This window comes from Cryptomeria japonica, chromosome 7 (assembly GCF_030272615.1).
Source record: "Cryptomeria japonica chromosome 7, Sugi_1.0, whole genome shotgun sequence".
NCBI classification, from domain to species: domain Eukaryota; kingdom Viridiplantae; phylum Streptophyta; class Pinopsida; order Cupressales; family Cupressaceae; genus Cryptomeria; species Cryptomeria japonica.
The window spans coordinates 108,602,958-108,625,642 of record NC_081411.1 but is presented as its reverse complement, the minus strand read 5'-3'; the positions used below and the strand labels follow the sequence as shown (position 1 = coordinate 108,625,642).

At 35.2% G+C, this 22,685-nt stretch overlaps 1 protein-coding gene across 2 annotated transcripts in view; it reads left to right on the top strand.

The window, feature by feature from the left end:
* Positions 1-6,439, top strand: part of LOC131045894 (uncharacterized) — a 101,833-nt gene extending 95,394 nt beyond the window's left edge. For both annotated transcript variants that reach the window (XM_057979558.2, XM_057979559.2), the window contains exons 7-8: positions 5,010-5,353; positions 6,003-6,439. In XM_057979558.2, the coding sequence (XP_057835541.2) occupies positions 5,010-5,353; positions 6,003-6,177 (519 nt within the window). In that variant the 3' untranslated portion in view covers positions 6,178-6,439. The remainder of the gene's footprint in view (positions 1-5,009; positions 5,354-6,002) is intronic.
* The last annotated feature ends 16,246 nt before the right edge of the window (positions 6,440-22,685 follow it).

Genomic DNA, 22,685 nt, shown 5'->3' with positions numbered 1-22,685 from the left:
TATTGCTTGGGTGCCTACAAATATAGGCCAAGATCTCTCCTCCAAACACAATTTCAAACATGATCATTCCTAGTTCTGCTCTGTAAGTGCAAATCAGGTCTGACCTAGTGATTTTCTGAGTTTTAGATCTGATTCTGTAAGGTGGGTTTGGAGGACATTCAAGGACAACTTAAGGCAGATTCTAGGTGGACTTAAGCACTGAGTTGAGTGCATTTGAGGGGTGCAAAAGGATTGATCAAGGCAGATCTGAGATGTCCTTAAAAACAAGCCCTTTCCTAGGCGGGTTTAGCAAGTGTGTAAGGACAAGGACTCAAGGTGGTAATTAGGGGTGTGAAAGGACAAATGTTGAGAAAGGCTACTCAATGTGAATGGACAAATCAAAGTGCAATTCCTTGATGAGGAAGGACAAAGTCACTAATGCTGGGCGCTAATTCACTAATGTCCATCGCCCGATTATACGCATCGGTGTATGATGACGGAGGTATCACTTTCATTTTCTTTCTCAGCGAAGGGACCAATCCATCAATGAACCACCTTTTCTTCAACCTGTCAGCTGGCTGGTTCTCCATCTTACTTAGCAACTCCTTGAGCTTAGGATTGTATGCCCCATACGTTCTCACACTTCCCTTGTTTGGTATTATAAATTTCAGCCACAATTTCATTATCGTCCCTTAGGAGTTTAAATTTCTCCTAGAATGCCTTCTTCATGCTATCCCATGATTTTGTGTGTTTATCTTCCAACTCTGAAAACCAATCAATGGCTATTCTCCGTAACATTGCAGGAAATGCCCTCAACCAGTAGTATTTACCTAACTGACCGCTTGCCAACAAAATGGTTTCGCATGTCTTGTAGTGCCTCATAGCATCGTCTAAACCGTTCCCTGTGAACTTTGGCAGTTTCTACCGATCCACATTCGGACTCACTAGAGGAGCCACTATCTTCCTCGCTTACCTTTTCCCTTGTGTGACGAACCTAGGTGGACTGTTTCGACCGCTACATTTCGGTGCTTTCCCTGCACTCTCGGTCATGCGTGCATCCTCTACATGTCCACCTCCAGTGTCCCAACACTCTAGGTAGTTCTAAGTTTTGACTCATTCCTGTGCTCCCTCCATTTGGGGGTCTATGGTTTAGATCCTCAAACTCTTGTTTCCCCTAAGATAGATAGACGACGAAATATGTCTATGAGTTCATGATTTCTCTCTTCATACTCCTCATCAGATGTTGATTGTACAAACAGATTGTCTAATTGTCTAACTGGATTTTCTCCAAATGTTTCTCATAATCTTCTTCTTTGTCCTCTTTGTTCTACGATTCTTAGAGATTGCCTGATCGCTTGGTCTTCACCACCCTACGGCCTCTTATCGCCGTGATTGTGATCTAAAGGCATGAATCACTCAAATTTGACCTGATTTCTTTTAAGGCAACAATGTCAATTGTTTACTGCTATATCTGATATATTAAATACAAGAAGTAACAATAAAGATGACAATGCATACCAGATACATGAGTAAAATATATCTATATTTGCACATGAAATTATTATAGAGAAGAAGACTAGAGATGTTAAGCCAAGGATTACAATTGATCTGACTTTATCCTCCTACCTTCCTTGATGTGCACAATATATTCAAAGGACCTGATGGCTGCCAAGAGGAACACAACCATCAATCAACCAATGCCTATATATAGCATCTCAAACATAGAATAAAATACCATGTATTCTATCCTCTCTTGAACAAAGAAGCCTCATGCTAAACATTGTGATCAAATGAGATGACTCCAAGGTTCACAACGCGAACAATTGACTTTATGTCTGGGATAGATTCAGTGAATATGATGTGATCTTGTTGGAATCACAAAGGGACTTGCGTTTATGAACTCCATTGGAACGTAGAATCTTATTCACCTCACTTGGAAAATAAAAGATAAAAGGGATAAAGGGTTAGAAATCTAATCTAATCCTAAGAACAATGATGACAATGGATGATATTTAGATAGACAAATTCCCTCAAATTAAGCTTTACTTCGTCATGATGACAACAACTACACAAACTTGATGCAATCTTCTAAGGAAATGGAAGATTTTCACACTGCAAATACATATCCAAATATCCAATGTTAGTGCAACTTGAACAATCATCCACAATCGAACTTAGCACAATTACGAGGTTCAAACTAACTTTACACTGTAGCTTAGAGTCAGCAAACCACAAAAAGTATGAACCAAGGATATCATTCCAATATCTTCATAAGCACCTGCCATGATCAATGGACTCTAATTAATCTTGAGAAGTAACAAGGAACACAACACAACACAACACACACATCCGCTTGGTACCATAACTTCCATGAAAGTATTGAATTTATCTCAACATAAATTGTCAACAATTTGAAGTTTCCTCCTCTTTTATTACTACTTCTAACTGCTAGCTATTAACTATTGTCTATTCTCTGACTATTAACTATTGACCTTTACAAATGAGAGATTTGAACCTAATCTAGAGGTCTCAATTATAATTCAAAGGCTTAGATTGATTCAAGATCAATGGTCGAGATTACAAGATAAAACCCTAATTAGGGTTAATCACAACTAACTCCATCCGCCCAATGAGAAAATTGCATCTTGATGGCTACATGTCCTTCCTTAAATTCTAACCAATAAGAATTGAGGTTAGGTATGTTAAACAATATTTGATAAATCGCCATGTGTCACCTGCTCCTTCATGAGATGAATTAGGTTCAATAAACTTGGATGAGTTGATGTGGCAGAACTTGATAGGTTGATAATGACTAGGTGCCAACTCAGCTTGTTCTTCTTGTAGATCATCACAAATGAAGTGTTCATGTTGGGATGATATCTCTTGATACCCAACATTTTCAAGCCGTGTGATGGTGATGAGACATATTCCCAAGTTGTATCATCGTTGTGACCAAATCCTTAACTTTGATTAACTCTTCTGGACCTATCTGCTTGATGACATTTTACTTTCCATTTTCTTGTTTGGGAATTTTCCTTCTCTTGTGATGCATTTCCATCCTCATGTTTGGGAATTTCGCCCTTGTTCTTTCATAGATGATGTTTTATCCTTGTTCATCTTACCTCCTCCTAACAATCCTTGGTCTTGAAATGTGGAACATGTTCTTGGTATGAGTGAACTCCTTATATTGACCGTGATTCTTGCATTAATCCTCACCTTGGACTTGGAACACTTCCCCAACTTGGTGAAATTCCTCTTGACGTAGGAGTATCTCCTTGTACTAGCTTAGGATCCTGGATTTTTGAAGGAAATTCAAGATAATTGCAACATCATTTTTTGTAGAGTTAAAATTGTGAAATGTATATGTTGATCTCCTCCATTTCTTGAAGTTGTGATGTTGTTCTTTGATGTAACTAGTTCTTCCATTTTGCGGATTTGCCTTGGAATGTAGACCTCCATCCTTGTGTGATTTCTTAGTGATGTCCTCTCCTTGTGAATGTCTTGAACCTTTGAGTTTGTAATAATCTCCTTGTATGATAATGTTGCCTTGATCCTGAAAAGATCAAACCACAAATCACTAATTTTGTACATATAAAAATATATTAACCCTCAATTCAAATGCAAGTGAATTAAAATAAACATATCTTGAGCGCATTTTCATGATGAATAGGGACTATGCAAGGAAGGGCGCATTCTAGATAGTGTCAAGGACTAAGATTCAAGCTAGACGCAAATCCATAATGGTCAGGAACAAAGCATCAAGTCCAAGGCAGGTTTGAGACATCCCAAGGGACAAAATCATTTGGGCGTGAATTAGATGTGTCTAGGGGCAAATGTCAAAGCAGGGTGCGAATTCACAGTGCACAAGGACAAAATCACTGAGGTGCAAATTCATGGTACACAAGGACAAGAGTGCTGGGTGCATCTCCTTGGTAAGGAGGGATAAATAAGTTAAAGGCGCATTTACAGGGTAGTCAGGGACAAGGATTAATAGAATGCAGGGCGCATATGGGATAGTCTTGAGGACAAGAAACAATGTAAGGGAACAATGCAAAAGATGGGTGCAAATTCCACGTGTTCAGGGACTAAAGACAACTCATTTAAGGGCGCAATCTAGATGTGGGCCTACAAGGCAATCTACAAAGTGACTAACATGCAGTTTCAATTAATGTATTGTCAGGAAGCTGTCTTACCAATGGGGTATTTGGCGCCAAGTATACCAATAGCAGCAGAAAATCAACTCGGAAATTAGTGAAAATTAATGGATTTAGACAAGCTTGATTAGAGAAGGAATATGGCACAATAGCCAATTGAAGTTATGTGGAGAACAAAAATTTGGCACCATAAGAATGAACTTTGAGCCCTGTGTCTTGGAGATTATGTTTATCGCGATTGTGTAATAAAACCGAGAAAGTTTACACTAACACAGGCAGGCTCATGCAAAAATCAAAATTTACAAAATCACTGATAACAGGCCAGTCAGATTATAAACCTCTGACAAGACAATATGCAGAGATGAAGCGAATGGGTTAATGCCCTTTTGAAACAAAAAAATTCTAATTCACTTTAACAGATTTTTTAATCTTGTCTTCCTTTTTCCCAAACTCACAATCCCCTGCAAACATGCTCTTTCAAACAGAATGACGAATTCTGCTGCATACATGTTTATCAACAATGTCTAATCCAACCGATAATGTTTATCAACAAAATGATAAATTCTGCTGTATAATTGGGAAAAGACACTTCCATGGAAACTGAATGCAGCAGTTGCACATACCACCTAACTACTTTGATAAACTTAGCTTTTTATATATTGCTTACTCAATGAATCGATAAAAAGCACTGTTTTAATTCTAATTCCAATATTAGAATTGCATGTTTTTACTGCTCTACTTTCCTATGGTTTCTCCTATGATCATTTATTTTCTCCATTTATTATTATAATGGCTCTCGGATGCATTTTTCAGAAGTGTTTTGCTTGAATCTGTGCATTCTGTCCATATTAATTTCTTTCATTTGTATTTTGTCAGGTTACATTCAACATCGAGTTTAAAGAATCATTTAGCAACTTGAAGGGTGTAAAAGAGCGAAAGCAAATAACCAACACAATACTAAAATTGGCAAATGGTTGGCGAGAAACTGGTAAACATGCTGGTTCTTCACAGAAAAGTCTTATAAATGTATATGCAACCGCAGGAACACATTTAGTGTGGACAACTGATGTTGAACGAGAAGATGAAGTATTCCAAGTACTAAAAATATGGAATGTTCTTACCCGTCAAGAAGTTCCTGGCCTCATACAACGCTTGGAAAATATTTTCTCGACATATACTCCAGGGTACAATGAGCGGTGCAAAGCAAAGCTTTCGGACAAGTATGTTGTATTCTCCTATTGAATGAATCTTTATATTTATTTATTCATTTTATTGAAGAAAAAAGACTGGTTACAACAACATTCTCTGAGAGTTTAGGGTTCCCCCTGCATAGTTATCTGTACATATATTTCATTTGCAGTTATAATGTTAAGTTTGCTTTCATTTGTTTATTTGATTTCAGAATTCAAGATGTATATTTGATTGTATTTATTAATTAATTGAAATTTAAAATATAACATGATTCTGAATATTAAAAAGATTAATAAAAAATCAAAATGTATAACCTGAATGTTAAATAGGCATTGCAGAACTCTTCTTGTCCCAATGATTCACTATTGTAACAGTTTTATTTTCAATCCCACTGACTTATTCTTGATTGTTCAGACATAAAGATGATTATTTTCTTTCTTTCTTAATTATGCTGAATAGTGGTTTCTGTGATAACCCTTGAAATAAATGCTAGTTGCAAGATTATGAAAATATGCACTATTTATTCGTGTTTTCAAATATTATTTTAAATGAAATTAAAAGATGAAATGCCTGTAGCTCGTCTTTATTACCATAAGAAGCGATAAAGTGATATGAGCTCACTTATCATATTTGTTCTATTTATTTTCATCTCCTGATCTGATGAATATCTTGTTCCAGGGATAGAAAAACAGTTCTACCAAGGCGATGGGAGGAGGATCCTGGGTTTGTTTGGTATAGGCCTGTACATAAATCAGAAATGCCCAAGACTCGACGTCGGAAAGCTTCTAAAAAAGAAACCACTTCGTCGAAAATTGGCACAATCGAAGAAAGTTTCTCGCAAATGAAATTATAAAAAGTCTTTAATATATTTCTTCTTTCAACTTTCAGATTCATTCTGGGTTGTTGGAAGAGTCAATTTTTCAACAGAACTTCAAATAACAAGGGCTGCAAGGCAGCGAGTTCCTGCCAAGGCTGGAAGAACAATTTTGATTTTTTTTTTAATTTGTTTGTGAACATGTAAATTACCAGTTGACATAAAAGTAGAAAGAAAAAAAAAGAAAACAAAAATGTTTTTTAAAATATTATAGAAGAGGCCTATAAATCATGCACTCAAATGGCAGCTCCTTTAATGTAGCATGTATATCAATTTTTGCAGCTAAAATGAACTGCAGATATTCTCCAGCCAAATGCCACAAATAGCATTGCCGACTAGAATAGAAACACTCCAACTTTTACAAATATTAACCATTCTTAACTAAATGAAAGCTGCACTTCAATGTTTTAATCTATGTTTATGATTATAACAACAATGCCATTGTCTACTGACCTAAAATCTATTCCACATAAATATATGCAAATAAAATTAATGATCTATTCTACATAAACGTATGCAAATAACATTCATGTCCCTTAATATGTTAATACACAAGATTTGATTCTACTTTTGCAAATGTCTGGGTAATAAGACAAAGATACTAGAATTAATAAAGCAAAAAACCATTACACATGGTGCTGCAACATCAGGTTACTTAGTCAAACACATAATGGCACAACATCATTACACTAAATTTGAACTAACGTGTTAATGGACTTGCAAGAAGCAAATAACATCAACATCAATCAATGCTCAATTATTTTTCAGTTTTATTCTGTATTAGCTGGGAAAACCTTCACCCATACCCATACCATTATAACCTGTAAATCACTATTTATAAAAATTGAAATTACTTTCTTATGTACACCAACGAACCATTGCCTTACAATTTTCAAAGAGGGAAAAAAAATAATCTAAACAAGAAACACAATTTATTTATTTTTAAATAGAATGAGATCATTTTTTGTAAATGGGATCCAGCTTCTGAAAAATTAAATTTTCGACCTGACCTACAACTTGAAAGTCATGTTTATGTCACTATAAAATAGTGACTTTAGACATATTTTTGATGACTTTTTAACAAAGATTTTTTTTTTTTTTCATTAAAATTTTGTGAGAAAATAAATTAAATGGCATCAATCTACACACCATTTTTCTCAATTTAAAAAAAAAAATTAAAAAATGTTAAGCTTAGGTCTACTTATTATTGCCATACATGAGGATATTTCAAAACAACAATTATGACTAAACAAATAAAAATTATTAAATTACAAAAAGATAAGATAATTAATCTTTAGTGCCTTACAAATCTTTTTGCAAAAGAATTTAGGAAAATATTATGTCAAAATATGCTTGTTGGACATAAGCATGTTATGGTCATAAAAAGTAACTTTTAAATAATATTTTTTTGACATGTTTATTGAAAATCAAATTTTATCATTTGGGTATTGACAAAAAGATATATTCTTTAAATTTTTAGGTCAAATAAAACAAATTGTGAAAATTAAGAAAAACACTTTATATTTAGGAAAAAAAAAGTGAAAAGGAGAAGGTTATGATAGATGCCTTGATAAAGAAGCAATTAGTTTTGTCCCAAAGCACAAATATGTAGAAATATATTCTCGAGTATACATAATCCAAGATATTAGACACTTTTGGAAAGGAATAATGTATGGCTAACAAAAGAATTATTAGCATAATAAATATTGTGAAAACAATGCCCTTTCCAAAAATATAAGGTTTTTAAGGAAATAGAATAAAAGTATTAAATACTAAAAATAAGAATGAAAGAATATCATTAAAAAAATGCTATAATCTATAATGACTGCAAAATCAATTTCACTTACATCTAAATGTATGAAAAAATTAAACCCTAATGCTAACTAGCATGGATCGAATAAGTTAAAAAATAGGCACATAAATAGAAATATCAAACCCTAAAATAAAGCCGTATCAATGATTAACAATCATAAAAATGATAGTTTAGATTAAAAAAAAATCAAAAACTAATGCATGTCTGAAATGCCCTAAATATTTAGGAAGAATGTAGGTTTTGTAAGATTAGTTTGACTCACCGAAATAAAATAGAAAAATGACAATATGCTAATTCAGTAGAATACATAAACATATGCACACATAAATTAGCAATTAATGTCAAGCTAAAGCTAGATATATTGTTAATACAAGCATATAGTTTAAAGTTAAGGAGCCTTGGGAATTGAGAAGCGCAACTTTCATTTATAATTAGAACTTTTGAGTTGATATTGGAAAAGGATGTTAAAAGATTATCTTAGTTTAAGAATTTTTGTGTCTAGTTGGTAACTTCCAAATGCTACTTTTCTAAGTTTGGGGTTTTATTACAATTTAATTATATAATTTTTTTCATAAAAAAATTCAACAAGTTTGTTTATAAATTAATAATACAAAGTTCTAAAAATACTTGAAACTTTTTTTTCAAGAAGATTTATAATATTTATCAATAACATACATTTTTTTTTCATAGTTAAATATACAATTCATGATTGCTAAACAATTTATATTATGAATAGTACATGTAGATTAATTGAAGCCGAGTAATAGGAATGAAATTAGGAGTAAAGGTATCTTATATGATGTGTCATGAAGAATCTAATAAATTGAAGCCCAGTAATAGGAATGAAATTAATTTTCCATGAGAAAGAATAGTCCACTTAACACCTGTCATCTAAGTCATTTTAACTAAAGTGTACACTGAAAGTGGACAACATATTTTTTTTAAAGAAAATGAGTACATAAGCTTTAAAATGACCTCCTATAACCCAACCTTGAGACAACATAATTTTTGAAAGAAAATGTTTATAGAAGCTTTAAAACTACCTCCTATACCTCCCCCACAACATAATTTTTAAAAGAAATTGAGTATTGAAGCTTTAAAACAACCTCCTATTTTGTAGGTTACAATAGGCTTTCCTACCTTGTAGGGTAGGTTACACCATACTTTTTCTCCTATAGGGAGGGAGAGAATATAGGGAGGGACGGCCCAACCCCCTATCAATTATATTGTTTATTTTAGCAAATTGATTAATTAAGAGGGTTATTCCGAGGTATCAATTCTATTACTTAATTATGAGGGAGGGAATATAAGGAGGGAGGGTCCCTAACTCTATCAATTATATGGTCTATTGCTTATTCAAGCAGGTTGATTAATTAAGAGGGTTATTCCCCTATCAATTATATTACTTAACTATGAAGCTTCACTTAAAGTAAAGCTCAATTGATAACTCATAGCAAAACCCTTCAAAAAAATTATGTCTTTTAATTATTCTCTTACTTGTTTATTTTTATTTAAATGATGTTTATATAATATATTGAATTATATAATATTCTATTAAATTCAACTTTATTAAATTAAATTTCACAATTATACATTGAAATTGGCATCCAAATGCAAAATATAATTACCTTTGATATATATAAGATTTAAATATAAGAAACGCAGTTTATTAAAATAATAGTAACAAGAATTCTGACCAAACATATAAAACTTAATAATATTCCATATTTGACAACTCTTTGCTCCGTTTAAATATAAATAAGAGAAAAAATTCTATTAACCATTTAACAGATTAGAATGATATTTGAATGTAATGGTATTGAACACTAGCTCTTCAAGCGTGACTTACCCGTAGTGACATTACAATGAGCAGAAGAATGGCAGGGAAATTCTCCTTTGGCAGACGAAAGGCCAAGAGACTATTCTTAATAAATCACCTCCCACCATTCATTTTACCCGCCAAAGGAGAATGCCCCTGTATTTGTCCTGGTCACCACTTCTTCCTGCTTACTGTTGATGCCTAGCACACTTGTCCGGAGGGTCTATAAATGCACAGAAACAGAGTATATCCATTAGGCATATCCTTTTTCCAGACAAAGGAATATGGTACAATGTTGTGGACATGTACCACCTGAAATTAGTGATCTAAAATTGTTCTGAAGCCATTGCTTTAGCTTTACCACCTGATTCCCTTTCAACATAAAACTATCATTGTACGATAGAGTGTAAAATAAAATTCACCGCATCACAAGAGACTATTTGGAAAAACTTTTGAATAGGTTTCTACATATAAATAATTAGTTAACATTTAATAAGAACATTTGTTAAATGTGCAACTTAATATGAAAACATACATGCGTGAATATATTTGATACTTTATATTAAAATGTATCATCATTATAATATGCTTTTGATTCATTTTGATTAGGTTGTTTTTACCATAATGATTGATAGGTCCCATGTCTTAATTGAAAAATGTGGAAGCATAGTAAACTGCAACGTATTCTGCAATAGCTCTAGTGCAATGCACTGCTCGAGACTTCGTCGGACATGTGTTCTCTTTCCTCGCAGTGGGGTGTGCACTGCCTCCTCCTCTGCCATCTACAGACTGCCAAACACTCAGCCCTGCAGGCAACAGGGAAATCCCGCCTCGTTCCATGTGTTGGCAACAATATCGGTCTAAAAATTTAATCCAATGAGAACACATAAAATTCATTCATTAATGCATTTTTCTTAAAAAATGTTTAATTCAAACAATTTAAACATTGAGAAATAGGAAATTGCATTTCTTAAAATTTTATGTATGCAATGTGATTGGCTGGAAGACTAATAACTATTGGAAAGATAAAGAATGCCTAGACAATAGTTCCTAGAAGACAGGAACTAATAATGTACATATATTTATATATAGCCTTTTCTAATCAGAATGTGGTCTCTTTTAATTCATATTTCTACCCATTCATTTAGATTCTCATAGGTGTCTTACCATTTGTGTGTCCATCCGTTAATTCTTTTTTTATTTAGGCTTGCTTTTGTTTTTGTTTTTCTTTAATTAAAAATATAGTTATCTTGTACATCTTTGAATTATGCAAACTTATTTCTTTCTTTTTCTTCTTTTTATAATCAATCTTGTTCTACAATTAATTAATTTTGTTTCTTTAAGCTCGCTATCAGTTAATGATGGATCACATAGTGCAATTTGAAATATATATGTAAAAAATCATATAATCAAATTCATAAACAACAACAATCATCCTAGAACTCATTGAAGAAACTTAATTGGCCCAATGACCAACCCTTGTTACACCTTTCAAACATGTTTATATAGCATTAAATTCAACCTTGATGCTGGGGTAGAAATACATGTTTTATCAACAAATGTGTAGGTTACCCATGTTTATTTCATCTCCACATAATTGTGCATTTGAAACCATCCCCTTGCATTAGTGACCACATTCCTTTGTACACAAGCCACATTTTTTAGGGGTCTATAGATGATAAAAGACATTTGAAAGTCTTATTTTGTGTAATCATCTCTATTTGAGACCTTTAATAATGTCCTAGGTCATGTCAAAAAGTAGAAAGGCTTTTTTTTTTTCAAATGGTGTTTTTTGAGAAAATGCATGCCAAAGGGATTATAGAGAGCAAAAACATGTGTAAACTTTAAAATTGTATGTTAGAAGGGGGAACCTTGGAATGGTATGTCAGCAAGCTAAACCCATATACCTTGAAATGAAGGGAAATGGGAACAAGGGACTATAGAGAAAAGACATGTGAGGAAGGGAAATCTCTATACTTAAAAAAGAAGAGAAGTGGGAAAAGGGGACTTCAAAGGAAATACATGCATTAAAGAGGAACCTTTAAATGGTATGTTGGGAAGGGAAACCCCTATACCCTAGTGAAAGGAGATGGAAAAAGTGAACTTTGAAGGAAATGAATGCACAAATGGAAAATATTGAAATGGTATGTTGCGAAGGGAAACTCCTATACCTTGAAATGAAGGGAAATAAGAAAATGAGGCTTTGAATAAAATGCATGGTGGAAGGGGAACCTCAAAATGTGTTGCAGACCCCCATGAAGGGTTGTTGATTCAAGCAACTCACCTAAATATCAATAGAGATTACAAGAACAAAGAAATAGAAACAAAATAAACATTATATTAAATAAATGATTCACAAATATTTGCAACAATAATATTGTATATACTTGTTACGTTGTTAACTCACAACATGAACACTCAATTTTTTTCAATTTCCATCCCCCCTCCTACAACATGACTCATTAAACTAGAGAGGAAATATAACATAACATAACACCCACACAAACTATTCACTCTAAACTCACTCTTCCTTCCACAATAAGACAACTACATATTTTTCTTCCAAACACCACCAAAATGACTATCATCCTAAATACCTTACAATAGCTATGACTTAGGAATTGAATTCTTTGACCATAGAAAACTATCTCTTTCCACTTTACCAAAAATTGTTCTGACTCTTATCCTATCTCAGATTAAGAGAATAGTAGCAACTTTTTGTTTTTTAATTAGCCCATCATTCCACCTCTCCATTGAAAACAAAATCTACCTTAAATAAAGAAAAAAAATGATAAGGTTGTTACAAGAGGCTAACCAAGTCCATGACCCCATGCAAATTTTGCCAAAAATTTGTTGAAATACATCTAAAAGTAAATTAAATATCTACCCTTACCCCGTGTCAACTACTAGTGCTAAAAAGAAAGTTTTAAAAATGGACACTAACACATCTAATGCCCGTTTGGCATCACACAAGTTGCCAATTCCTAGAATAGAATCTATTATTGACGATGCTCCACTCACTAGACAGAAAGAAATATTCCATAAGTTTCATACTTTGAACATTTGGAGAATCTTCGGATTAAAATCCCATCTTTGTCTTTGATCCAAATAATTTCTTCATCTTTCTGACTTTTATTCATTACTCTACGTACCTTGCCTCCTCTTATTTAGTATAAGAGCTTGATCACTTTTGAAGCTAATTATGGGTAGAGGGTTTTTTGAGCTAATATTATCTTGACTGAGAGGTTGTGTAAAGATCTTTGTTGTAGGAACATATGGCAAGTACATTTAGATATATATAGAGAGAAATTTAATGGTGGAAAATTTGAGCTATAGAAGCTTAAGATGGAAGATATACTTGTAGATCAAGAAATATGGGCTATGATATCCATATAAAAACTAGCCAAAATGCCTAGGATGATTGGGATCTAATAGATCAAAAATTCAAGTCTTATAAGGATATGTTTGGGAAACTTTGTATCACTAAATGTCCATGAATAGAAGACTATGTCAATATCTTTGAAAAAATATTGGAGATGTTTATTAGGCCAAATGCCTCGTAAACAAGTTATTTTTGAGAAATAAAAAGTAAAAATCGAAGATAGAGGATCCATAGCATATCACCTAGATGCATTAATATGCTAGTTTCTCAATTGGATTTTGTTGGTGATAAAATAGAGGGTTATTGCATGCTTATGTTATGTTCTTTTCTAGAATTGTGGAACCACCTTGTGATGACTATTTTGAGTACTACCACCAAGTTCAATATGGATAAGGTGGTTGCATCATTAGTACTTAAAAGAGAAATAATTTTTTTTGATCAGCTAAGCAAGCCCTTGACGTTCATGGAAAACTGAAAGTGAAAAAAAAAGAAGGATAAGAACTCTAAATCGAAATCTTCTAGGAGATCGAAGTCTCCTCAAAATTCCAAGGTGAAATATTGGAACTATCACAAAATTGGTTATTTCCAAATGAAGTGTAGGGAGGAGGAAAAGAAAAAGAAAGTTAAAAAGGAATATCTGATTATGACTAATGAATCCTCTTAGGATGATGTAGATGTTTTTGCCATAGCCTTCACAATGTATGCATCAAAAAATGTGTGGTTGATAAATGTAGGTGCATCTTTTCACATGGCCTCATATAAAGGGTTGGTTCACAAAGTATGAAGAATTTGATAGTGGGAAGGTGTACTTGGGTATTGATTCTCATGTGAGGATTGTTGGCCATGGAAAATTCTTGATTCAATTCCCTAATAGATGAGTGAAGGGGATCAATGGTGCTCTACATATTGTGTGAGGTGAAAAATGATGATGATTGTTGCAAAACCACAAAGATCCAACCACAAACAATCTTAGTTCTACAATGAAACATTCACCATACATCAATGAAGATACCTAAAATCATGTAAATCAACAAATGAAATAATATTACCATTCACATGTCAAGTAGGGTTTTAATCTCCCTTGTCTTCTATCTCCATTGATCTTGCTTGATATATATTTGCTTTCAAATTTTGTATGTGCATAAAAGCTCAACAAAGAGTGGATTATGGTTGTGAAGTCACTTGATTGCAAGAAGGCTTTATTGCATAAAGTACTGATTAGGGTTGATAATGATGAGAGATTCCTCTTATATAGAAGATACTTTAGAAAATGGGCGGATAAGATTAAGAGGTGAATAGATAAATGGTCGGCTAGGGTTAAAGGGTAGGTAGAGAAAATGATAAAATATGAAGGGGGTAGGTAGAGGAAAATTAAAAGATAAATGACATGTCATAGAGTGAAAAAGCTAATGAATTAATTAAATAAATAAAGATTTATTTAACTAATAGATGAAGTGGGGCCAATTAAATAAATAAAATATTTGTTTAATTTAGGGAAAAGATAATTTAAATAAATAAAAAATATTTATTTAAATAGGAAAATGATAGAAAATGATAAATGAAAATTAAATAAATAAGAATTTATTTAATTAATAGAAGACTTAGGATAAAATAATTAAATAAATACAATATTTAGTTAATTAAACATGAATATTTTAGGTGTCTACACATATCCTTAGTTTCACAAGAAACTGATTTAGAGTGAGTTGTCTCTCACCAGTTTGTGCTACTTTGTCTAGGTATCTCCTCCAAGCTACACAAGAACCATCAAATGATTCTACATCTCACACCCTCCAAGGGTCTGCAAGACTTAACCCCTTTGACCTTCCCAAGGTCCTTAGGCTAGGATAAGTACTTGTTGTTTTGTGAGTTCCATTTTCTTGGTTAGGAGACCTTGTTTTCCCACTCCCTTTCACACGCCACTGGAGAGTTCAACCCCTTTACCACAGGATCTTCATTCCTCACACTACACACATTAGGATTGATGATTTTTGAAGGATTCCCAACCCTATTCCTTACTCAATATCTTTGACACTTGCTGGTTTGGTGTTTTACAAACAAACTGCACTTTTAGGCCTAACCGAAGACCTAATTCCAGTAGCCCTGTCGGCAGGGTATTCTGCATTTAACTACTAAACTTCCTTAACAACCCTATGAACCATTTTACATTATAGACACCCTTTTGGGGTTTACATACAATATATCAAAACCGGAGGTGGGCTTTGTTATTAACATATCTAAACCTTACCAGTTAGTTAGGCCTATTTGCCCCTTCCTAGGCCTAGAAAGTAGGGATTGGTCAAAAATCCTTCACCGTTTTGATTTCCTTGATAAATGGATGTTGATTTTATGTTTTTACCTCCACATGGTATTCCAATCCAATCATAATTCACCTCCACTCACCGGATTCACCTAATTAGGGTATGTTATCCATGATTCCCAGTGCTTGCCAACTCAACGTGTCGAGCCTAGGGTATGGTGGCAAGTCTTTGGTTCAAATTCCCTCTATCTCAAAACCAAAAAGAAAACATAGAATACATTACAACTTAACATTCCACAAGGTTTTAGAGAGGATATCCACCCTGGAACGTTAGGTTGGAGCCATTTTGCTCTCAAAACCCCAGTTTTTAGGACTCTTGAACCCCTTGCAACATAATGAAGATTATTCAGAAATTACAACACTTCAAAAATCCAAAAAAAAAAAAAATGAAGGTAAAACACCAGTCTAACAATCCATATCCCTTTTTTGAGATTCTCAATCCGTACAAGTCGTACAACTTGCAAAGAACAAATTATAACTTAGGAAAAACACATCAAGGAGGAAACCAAATTAGTTTATTTGCTTCAGATCTTCCACAACAACAACAACAACCATTTATCATCGGTCTTTCCAAGCCTTATACTGGCCTTGGAGTAGTTACACATGCTCATAACCAACTGTGACAACCAACTAGCCATTGGTGTATGAAAATGTTGCAAAGTTGCTATGAGCAACTTTTGCAACTTTTGCAATTTGTTGCATAGGTGAACAACTTTGCTCAAACCCAAACTTGGTCACTTTAAAATGACTCATATGACCTTAACAAACTCAAAACAACATCAATCAACCTACATTAACCCAAAAATAACTTATCCTATTAAGTTCTCTACCTGACACCCTTAAGAGCTCTCATGCCAACATTGGTCAAACAAAGACTCTTAGGGCCCTTACAATCATTTGAGCACACACTTAATGGCATCTTGGACTTATTACAAAACTAAAAACATGATTCCAACATCTTGGAAACAAAGTTACGAAAATTTGCTAAGTTCCCTTGCACCATACTCCTGGGGTAGCAAAAAGCTCAATCCATTGAGTGGATAGGGCTTGAACAGTGGTTCCATGCCGTAGTATATCTCCTTCAAACATCCATGTAGCTTCAGAGTCAGGGATACCTATCCATTTAACCAGGCAGTCTCTATAGACTCCTTTCCTAGTCCTTTTGACAATCTTGATATCCAAAATACAATCCAATGTCACCAGTTTGCTTAGAGGGAGGTCTTGTACCCAATCTACATCTTCAGTAACAGTAGATTCTTCTTGATTTGGATTTGACTAAGTTCCTTTATACTGGAACAAATCACATACATTAAAGATTGGTGATATACCCAAGTTTGGTGGTAGTTCCACCTAATAGGCATTGTTGCCATACTTATGCACAACCTTAAGAGGTCCAATCTTCTTCATACATAGATTGCTAGGCTGCCTGTTAGGGAGTCTCTCCTTTCTCAAATAGGCCATAACTAGATCACCTACCTTGTACTGTACTTCTCTTCTTTTTTTGTTTGTTTGTGTCTTGTATTTCTCATTGTTCTGCTGCAATGAATTCTTGACTTGTTCATGGATCTCCTTCATATTCTTTGCAAAGTTTTCACCTTGAGCACTCCTATTGTCCATGGAATTGAGATCTCTGAGTTCTAAAATACCCCTTGGATGACATCCATATACTATCTCAAATGGACTCTGGTCCATTCTCCTATTGACAGAGTCATTGTAGGCATACTCTGCTTGTCCCAATACTAGATCCCAAACTTGACCATGTTGTTTGGTGAGACATCCTAGTAAATTACCCAAGGACCTATTCACTACTTCAGTTTGACCATCAGATTGTGGATGGTATGCAGATGAAAAATAAAGGTTAGTACCAAGTTTCTTCCACAAGGTTCGCCAAAAGTGGCTCACAAATTTTGTGTCTCTATCACTCACAAAAGTGGTAAACCATGGATCCTCACAATCTCTTTGAAGAACAACCTTGCTATGTAGGAGGCATCATTAGTGCTTTTGCAAGGCACAAAGTGTGTCATCTTGTTGAATCTAACCACTATGACATAGACACTGTCATATCCTCTTGGAGTTCTAGGTAAACCAAGAACAAAGTCCATACTCACACACTACCATGGCCTTGTTGGTATGGCTAGAGGCTGATATAAACCTGCATTGCTGGAGGTACCCTTATCCCTTTGACAAATAGCACATTACTCCACAAACTTCCTAACATTTGACTATAGTTTAGGCCAATGGTAGAACCTGCCAACCTGCTCTAAGGTCTTGTCAAGACCAAAATGTCCACTTAGACTGCCTTGATGCTTCTCCTTGATGATATTGTCTCTCATAGAGCACCGTGGAATGAAAAGTAGGTGTCCTTTAAACAATAAGCCTTCCTGCAACATAAAATCCGAATAGGCAACATGACAAGCATTAACAAACTTTGAGCAAACATCATACGCTTCACCAAAATCTGTCACCTTGGTAGAGGTCTTTGAGGTCATTTAGCCCCACACTTTGTAGTTGTAATTCTTGAATGGTTAGAACCCTTCTACTTAAGGCATCTGCTACCTTATTGGTGACTCCTTTCTTGTGCTTAATGGAAAAGGTGTAGGCCTGCAAATACTCAACCCACTTGAGGTGTCTTTGGTTCACTTTCTCCTGCCCATTCAAAAAACTAAGTGCATGATTATCAGTGTAGACTATGAACTCTTTAGGTAACAAATAATGCCGCTACTTCTTGAGTGCTTGTACCATGGCATATAACTCTAGATCATAGGTAGAATACTTTTGTTTTGCTTCATTGAGCTTCTCAAAAGAAAAAAAATGCAACTGGGTGACCTTCTTGGCTCAAAACAACCCCTATAGCCAAGTTGTTGGCATCACACTCCACAGTGAAGAGATGATTGAAATTAGGGAGCCTAAGGTAAGGGAGTTCTGCTACCTTTTGTTTTAACAACTCAAACCCCTTGTCTATTGTGCTAGTCCACTTAAATTGACATTTTATCCTACCTTTGATGGTGTTCAAGATAGGTGCACACACATGGATAAATCCTCTAATGAATTTCCTATAAAAAGAAGCTAAACCATGGAAACTTCTTACATCTCCTAATGACTTAGGAGTAGGCCAATTCACTATTGCTTCCACTTTTGATGGATCCATTTTTAATCAACCTTGAGAAACTACAAAACCAAGATACACCAATTCATTTTTTAAAAACTCACATTTATCCAAGTTAATCATCAACTTTTCTTGATGTAGCTTCCTCAAAACTTGATTAAGATGTTTGATATGCTCCTCCTTTGACCTGCTATAAATCAGAATGTCATCAAGATAAACAATGACAAACTTACCAATGAATTCTGCAAGAACTTCATTGATGAGTCTCATGAAGGTGCTAGGTGCATTTGTGAGCCGAAAGGGCATCACCAACCATTCATAGAGCCCCTCATTTTTTTTAAAGACTGTCTTCCATTCATCACCAGGTATGATCCTAATTTGATGATAACCTGACTTCAAATCCACTTTAGAAAAGTAGCAAGCTCCACCTAGGTAGTCCATTAGATCCTCAATCCTTGGCATTGGAAACCGGTATCTAATTGTGATTTTGTTTAGGGCCCTTGAATCAATGCACATCCTCCACTTGCCATCTCTCTTAGGTGCCAAAACTGTAGGCACTGCACATGGACTTAAACTCTTCTTTATCAATCCCTTATCTAGCAATTCTTGCACTTGCTTTGGTATTTCCTCATTTTGAGTAGGTGTCATTTTATAAGAAGCTTTGTTTGGAAAATTTGAACCAGGTATGAGGTGTATCTAATGGTTAACATCTCTTATAGGGGGTAAGGCATCTGGTATCTCATTGACAACTATGTCTTTGTACCGGTCTAACAAGATTTGTACTTCTTCAGGTATCATCGGTTTGGTTTTGGTCTTTGTCTCTTCATTGGGTTTCACTATAAGAGAACATCCTTGGTTCCCTTCATCCTTCAACAATTTCAAGAACTCTTTCCCACCAAGCAACATAACACTTGTTCCAACATGTCTTTCTTCACCCCGATCAATCAAGGGATCCATTTGAAACTTTCTACCCTCCTTAGTGATAACATAGGAATTCTTCTCCCCATCATGTATGGCTTTGACATCATACTACCAAGGGCGTCCCAACAACATGTGACATACATCCATGGGTAATATGTCACATAGCACACTATCCTTGTAATCTCCTATTTCAAAATCTACCCAGGTTTTCTCATCTACAAGCACATGCTGACCTTTACTCAACCAAGATACCTTAGAGGGGGTGGTATGTGGAAACCTTTTCAATTTTAGTTTGTCTACCATCTCAACTACTACAGTATTCTCACTAGACCCTGAATCTACTATAACTTTACAAATCTTACCATGTGATTTGCAAGTGGTTTTGAAAAGTGTCTTCCTTTGTGTAGGTTCTTTGGACTGTGGTACCTTCAACATGGTCCTTCTTAGCATCAAATTATCTTCATCTAGGACTAGTCCTGCCTTGCTGATTGGTGAGGTAACACTTTGACAATCCTCTTCTTGCACCAAGTGGGTTCTCCTCTCTCCCATGTGAGAGCTTGAAGTCTTTTCAGGACACCAGCTCATGGTATGCCCCACTTGATGACAATGGTAGCATTTGCCAGTGAAGACTGTGGTTCCTCTTCCCGAATTGCCAAATCTACCTCTATAGTTATTTCTCCCTCTAGAGTTGCCTCTAAATTGTCCTCCTTTGTTAGGATTATCACCACCGGTCTTTATTTGATTGCTTTCTTCATTCTTGTTGGGATTATAGCCCCTTCCAAAGGTGCCTCTTTCTTGGAAACCTCTGCCACCTCTACCCCTTTGATTATGTTAACCTTTCCTTTTGATCTTATCTTCTGCTCTCAAGGATAACTGAAAGCATTTATGGACTGTGTCAGGTGCTATCATGTTGATCTCATCTTGAATGTTCTGTCTAAGGCCATTTAAGTACCTTGTAACCTTCTCCACTTCTTCCTCTTGCTTCCTATCTCTTAGGGTAACTTTGTTGATACTCCTCTGTATAGGTACTCACATCCATTTCTCTTTGTTTCAAATTTTGCAACTTCTTGTGCATCCGCACCTCATAATCTATAGGTATGAATTGATTTTTTAATCCCGATCTTCATTCTCTCCCAAGAAGTGATCTTCTTCCTTCCGGTTTGTTCTCTTTCTTCTTGCATCATGTTCCACCACACTAGGGTTGATCCCTTCAATCTTGACTTAGCCAAATTGACCCTCTTTTCTTCTACAACTTCCTTGTATTCAAAATGATTGTTTAAGGCTTCTATCCAATCTAATAACTCTTCTCCATTTAGGCTTCCAATGTAGATAGGTAAACCTTCTATGGTGTCTTTATTGAGTGATTTGAGGGCATCCAAGAAGATTTTTTTATCTTTGTACAACTCCTTTTTTGTTATGACTCCTATCACATCTGCATCTTCATCATCAGTTTCATCACCCCATTCAGTGACCTTGCCCTTGCCTTTCTTGGTTTCTTGCTCCCGAGCTTCACTAATCATGTCTTGGACCAACTTCCTGATGGCCTCTTGGCTCATTGCCTTTGGTGGAATGTTGTTGGCTTTTGTCTGGGTCTGACATACACCACTTTTTTCAATCAATTGGCTTTGATACCACTATGATGTAGAGTGAGTTGTCTCTCACTGATTTGTGCTACCTTGTTTAGGTATCTCATCCAATATACACAAGAACCATCCAATGATTCTACACCTCACACCCTCCAAGGGTCTATGAGAATTACCCTCTTTGATCTTCCCAAGGTCCTCAGTCTAGGATAAGCACTTGTTGTTTTGTGAGTTCCATTTTCTTGGTTAGGATACCTTGTTTTCCCACTCCCTTTCACACTCCACCGGAGAGTTCAACCTCTTTACCACAGGATATTCATTCCCCACACTACACACATTAGGATGGATGATTTTGGAATGATTCCCAACCCTATTCCTTACTCAAGAGCTTTGACACTTACCGGTTTCGTGTTTTACAAACAAACTGCAATTTTAGGCCTAATCGAAGACCTAATTCCAGTGGCCCTGTCGGCGGGGTATTCTAAATTTAACCACTAAAATTCATTAACAATCATATGAACTCTTTTACATTCCAAACACCCTTTTGGGATTTACATACAATATCTCAAAACCGGAGGTGGGTTCTGTCATTAACATATCTAACCCTTACCAGTTAATTAGGCCTAATTGCCCCTTCCTAAGCCTAGAAAGTAGGGATTGGTCAAAAATCCTTCACCGGTTTGATTGCCTTTGTGAAATGATGTTGATTGAATGTTTGTACCTCCACATTGTATTCCAATCCAATCATACTTCGCCTCCACCCACCGGATTCACCCAATTAGGGTCTGTTATCCATGATTCCTAGTGCTTGCCAACTCAACGTGCCAAGCCTAGGGTATGTGGCAAGTCTTTGGTTCAGCTTCCCCTATCTCAAAACCAAAAAGAAAACATATAATGCATTACAACCTAACATTGCACAAGGTTTCAGAGAGGATATCCATCTTGGAATGTTAGGTTGGAGCCATTTTGCTCTCAAAACCCTGGTTTTAAGGACTCTTGAACCACCTGCAACAAAATCAAGATTATTCACAAACTACAACACTTGACGACTCCAATTCAAAAAAAAAAAGAAGTTAAAACACCAATCTAACAATCCATGTCCCTGTTTTGGGATTCTCAATCCGTACAGATCGTACAACTTGCAAAGAATAGACGGTAACTAAAGAAAAAACACATCAAGGGGGAAACCAAATTAGTTTATTTGCTTCAGATATTCCACAACAACAACAACAACCATTTATCATCAGTCTTTCCAAGCCTTATACTATCCTTGGAGTAGTTACACATGCTCATAACCAGCTGTGACAACCAACTAGTCGTTGGTGTATGAAAATGTTGCAAAGTTGCTATGAGCAACTTTTGCAATTTGTTGCATAGGTGAGCAACTTTGCTCAAACCCAAACTTGGTCACTTTCAAATGGATCATATGATCTTAACAAGCTCAAAACAACATCAATCAACCTACATTAACCCAAAAACAACTTATCCTATTAAGTGCTCTACTTGGCACCCTTAAGAGCTCACATGCCAACATTGGTCAAAC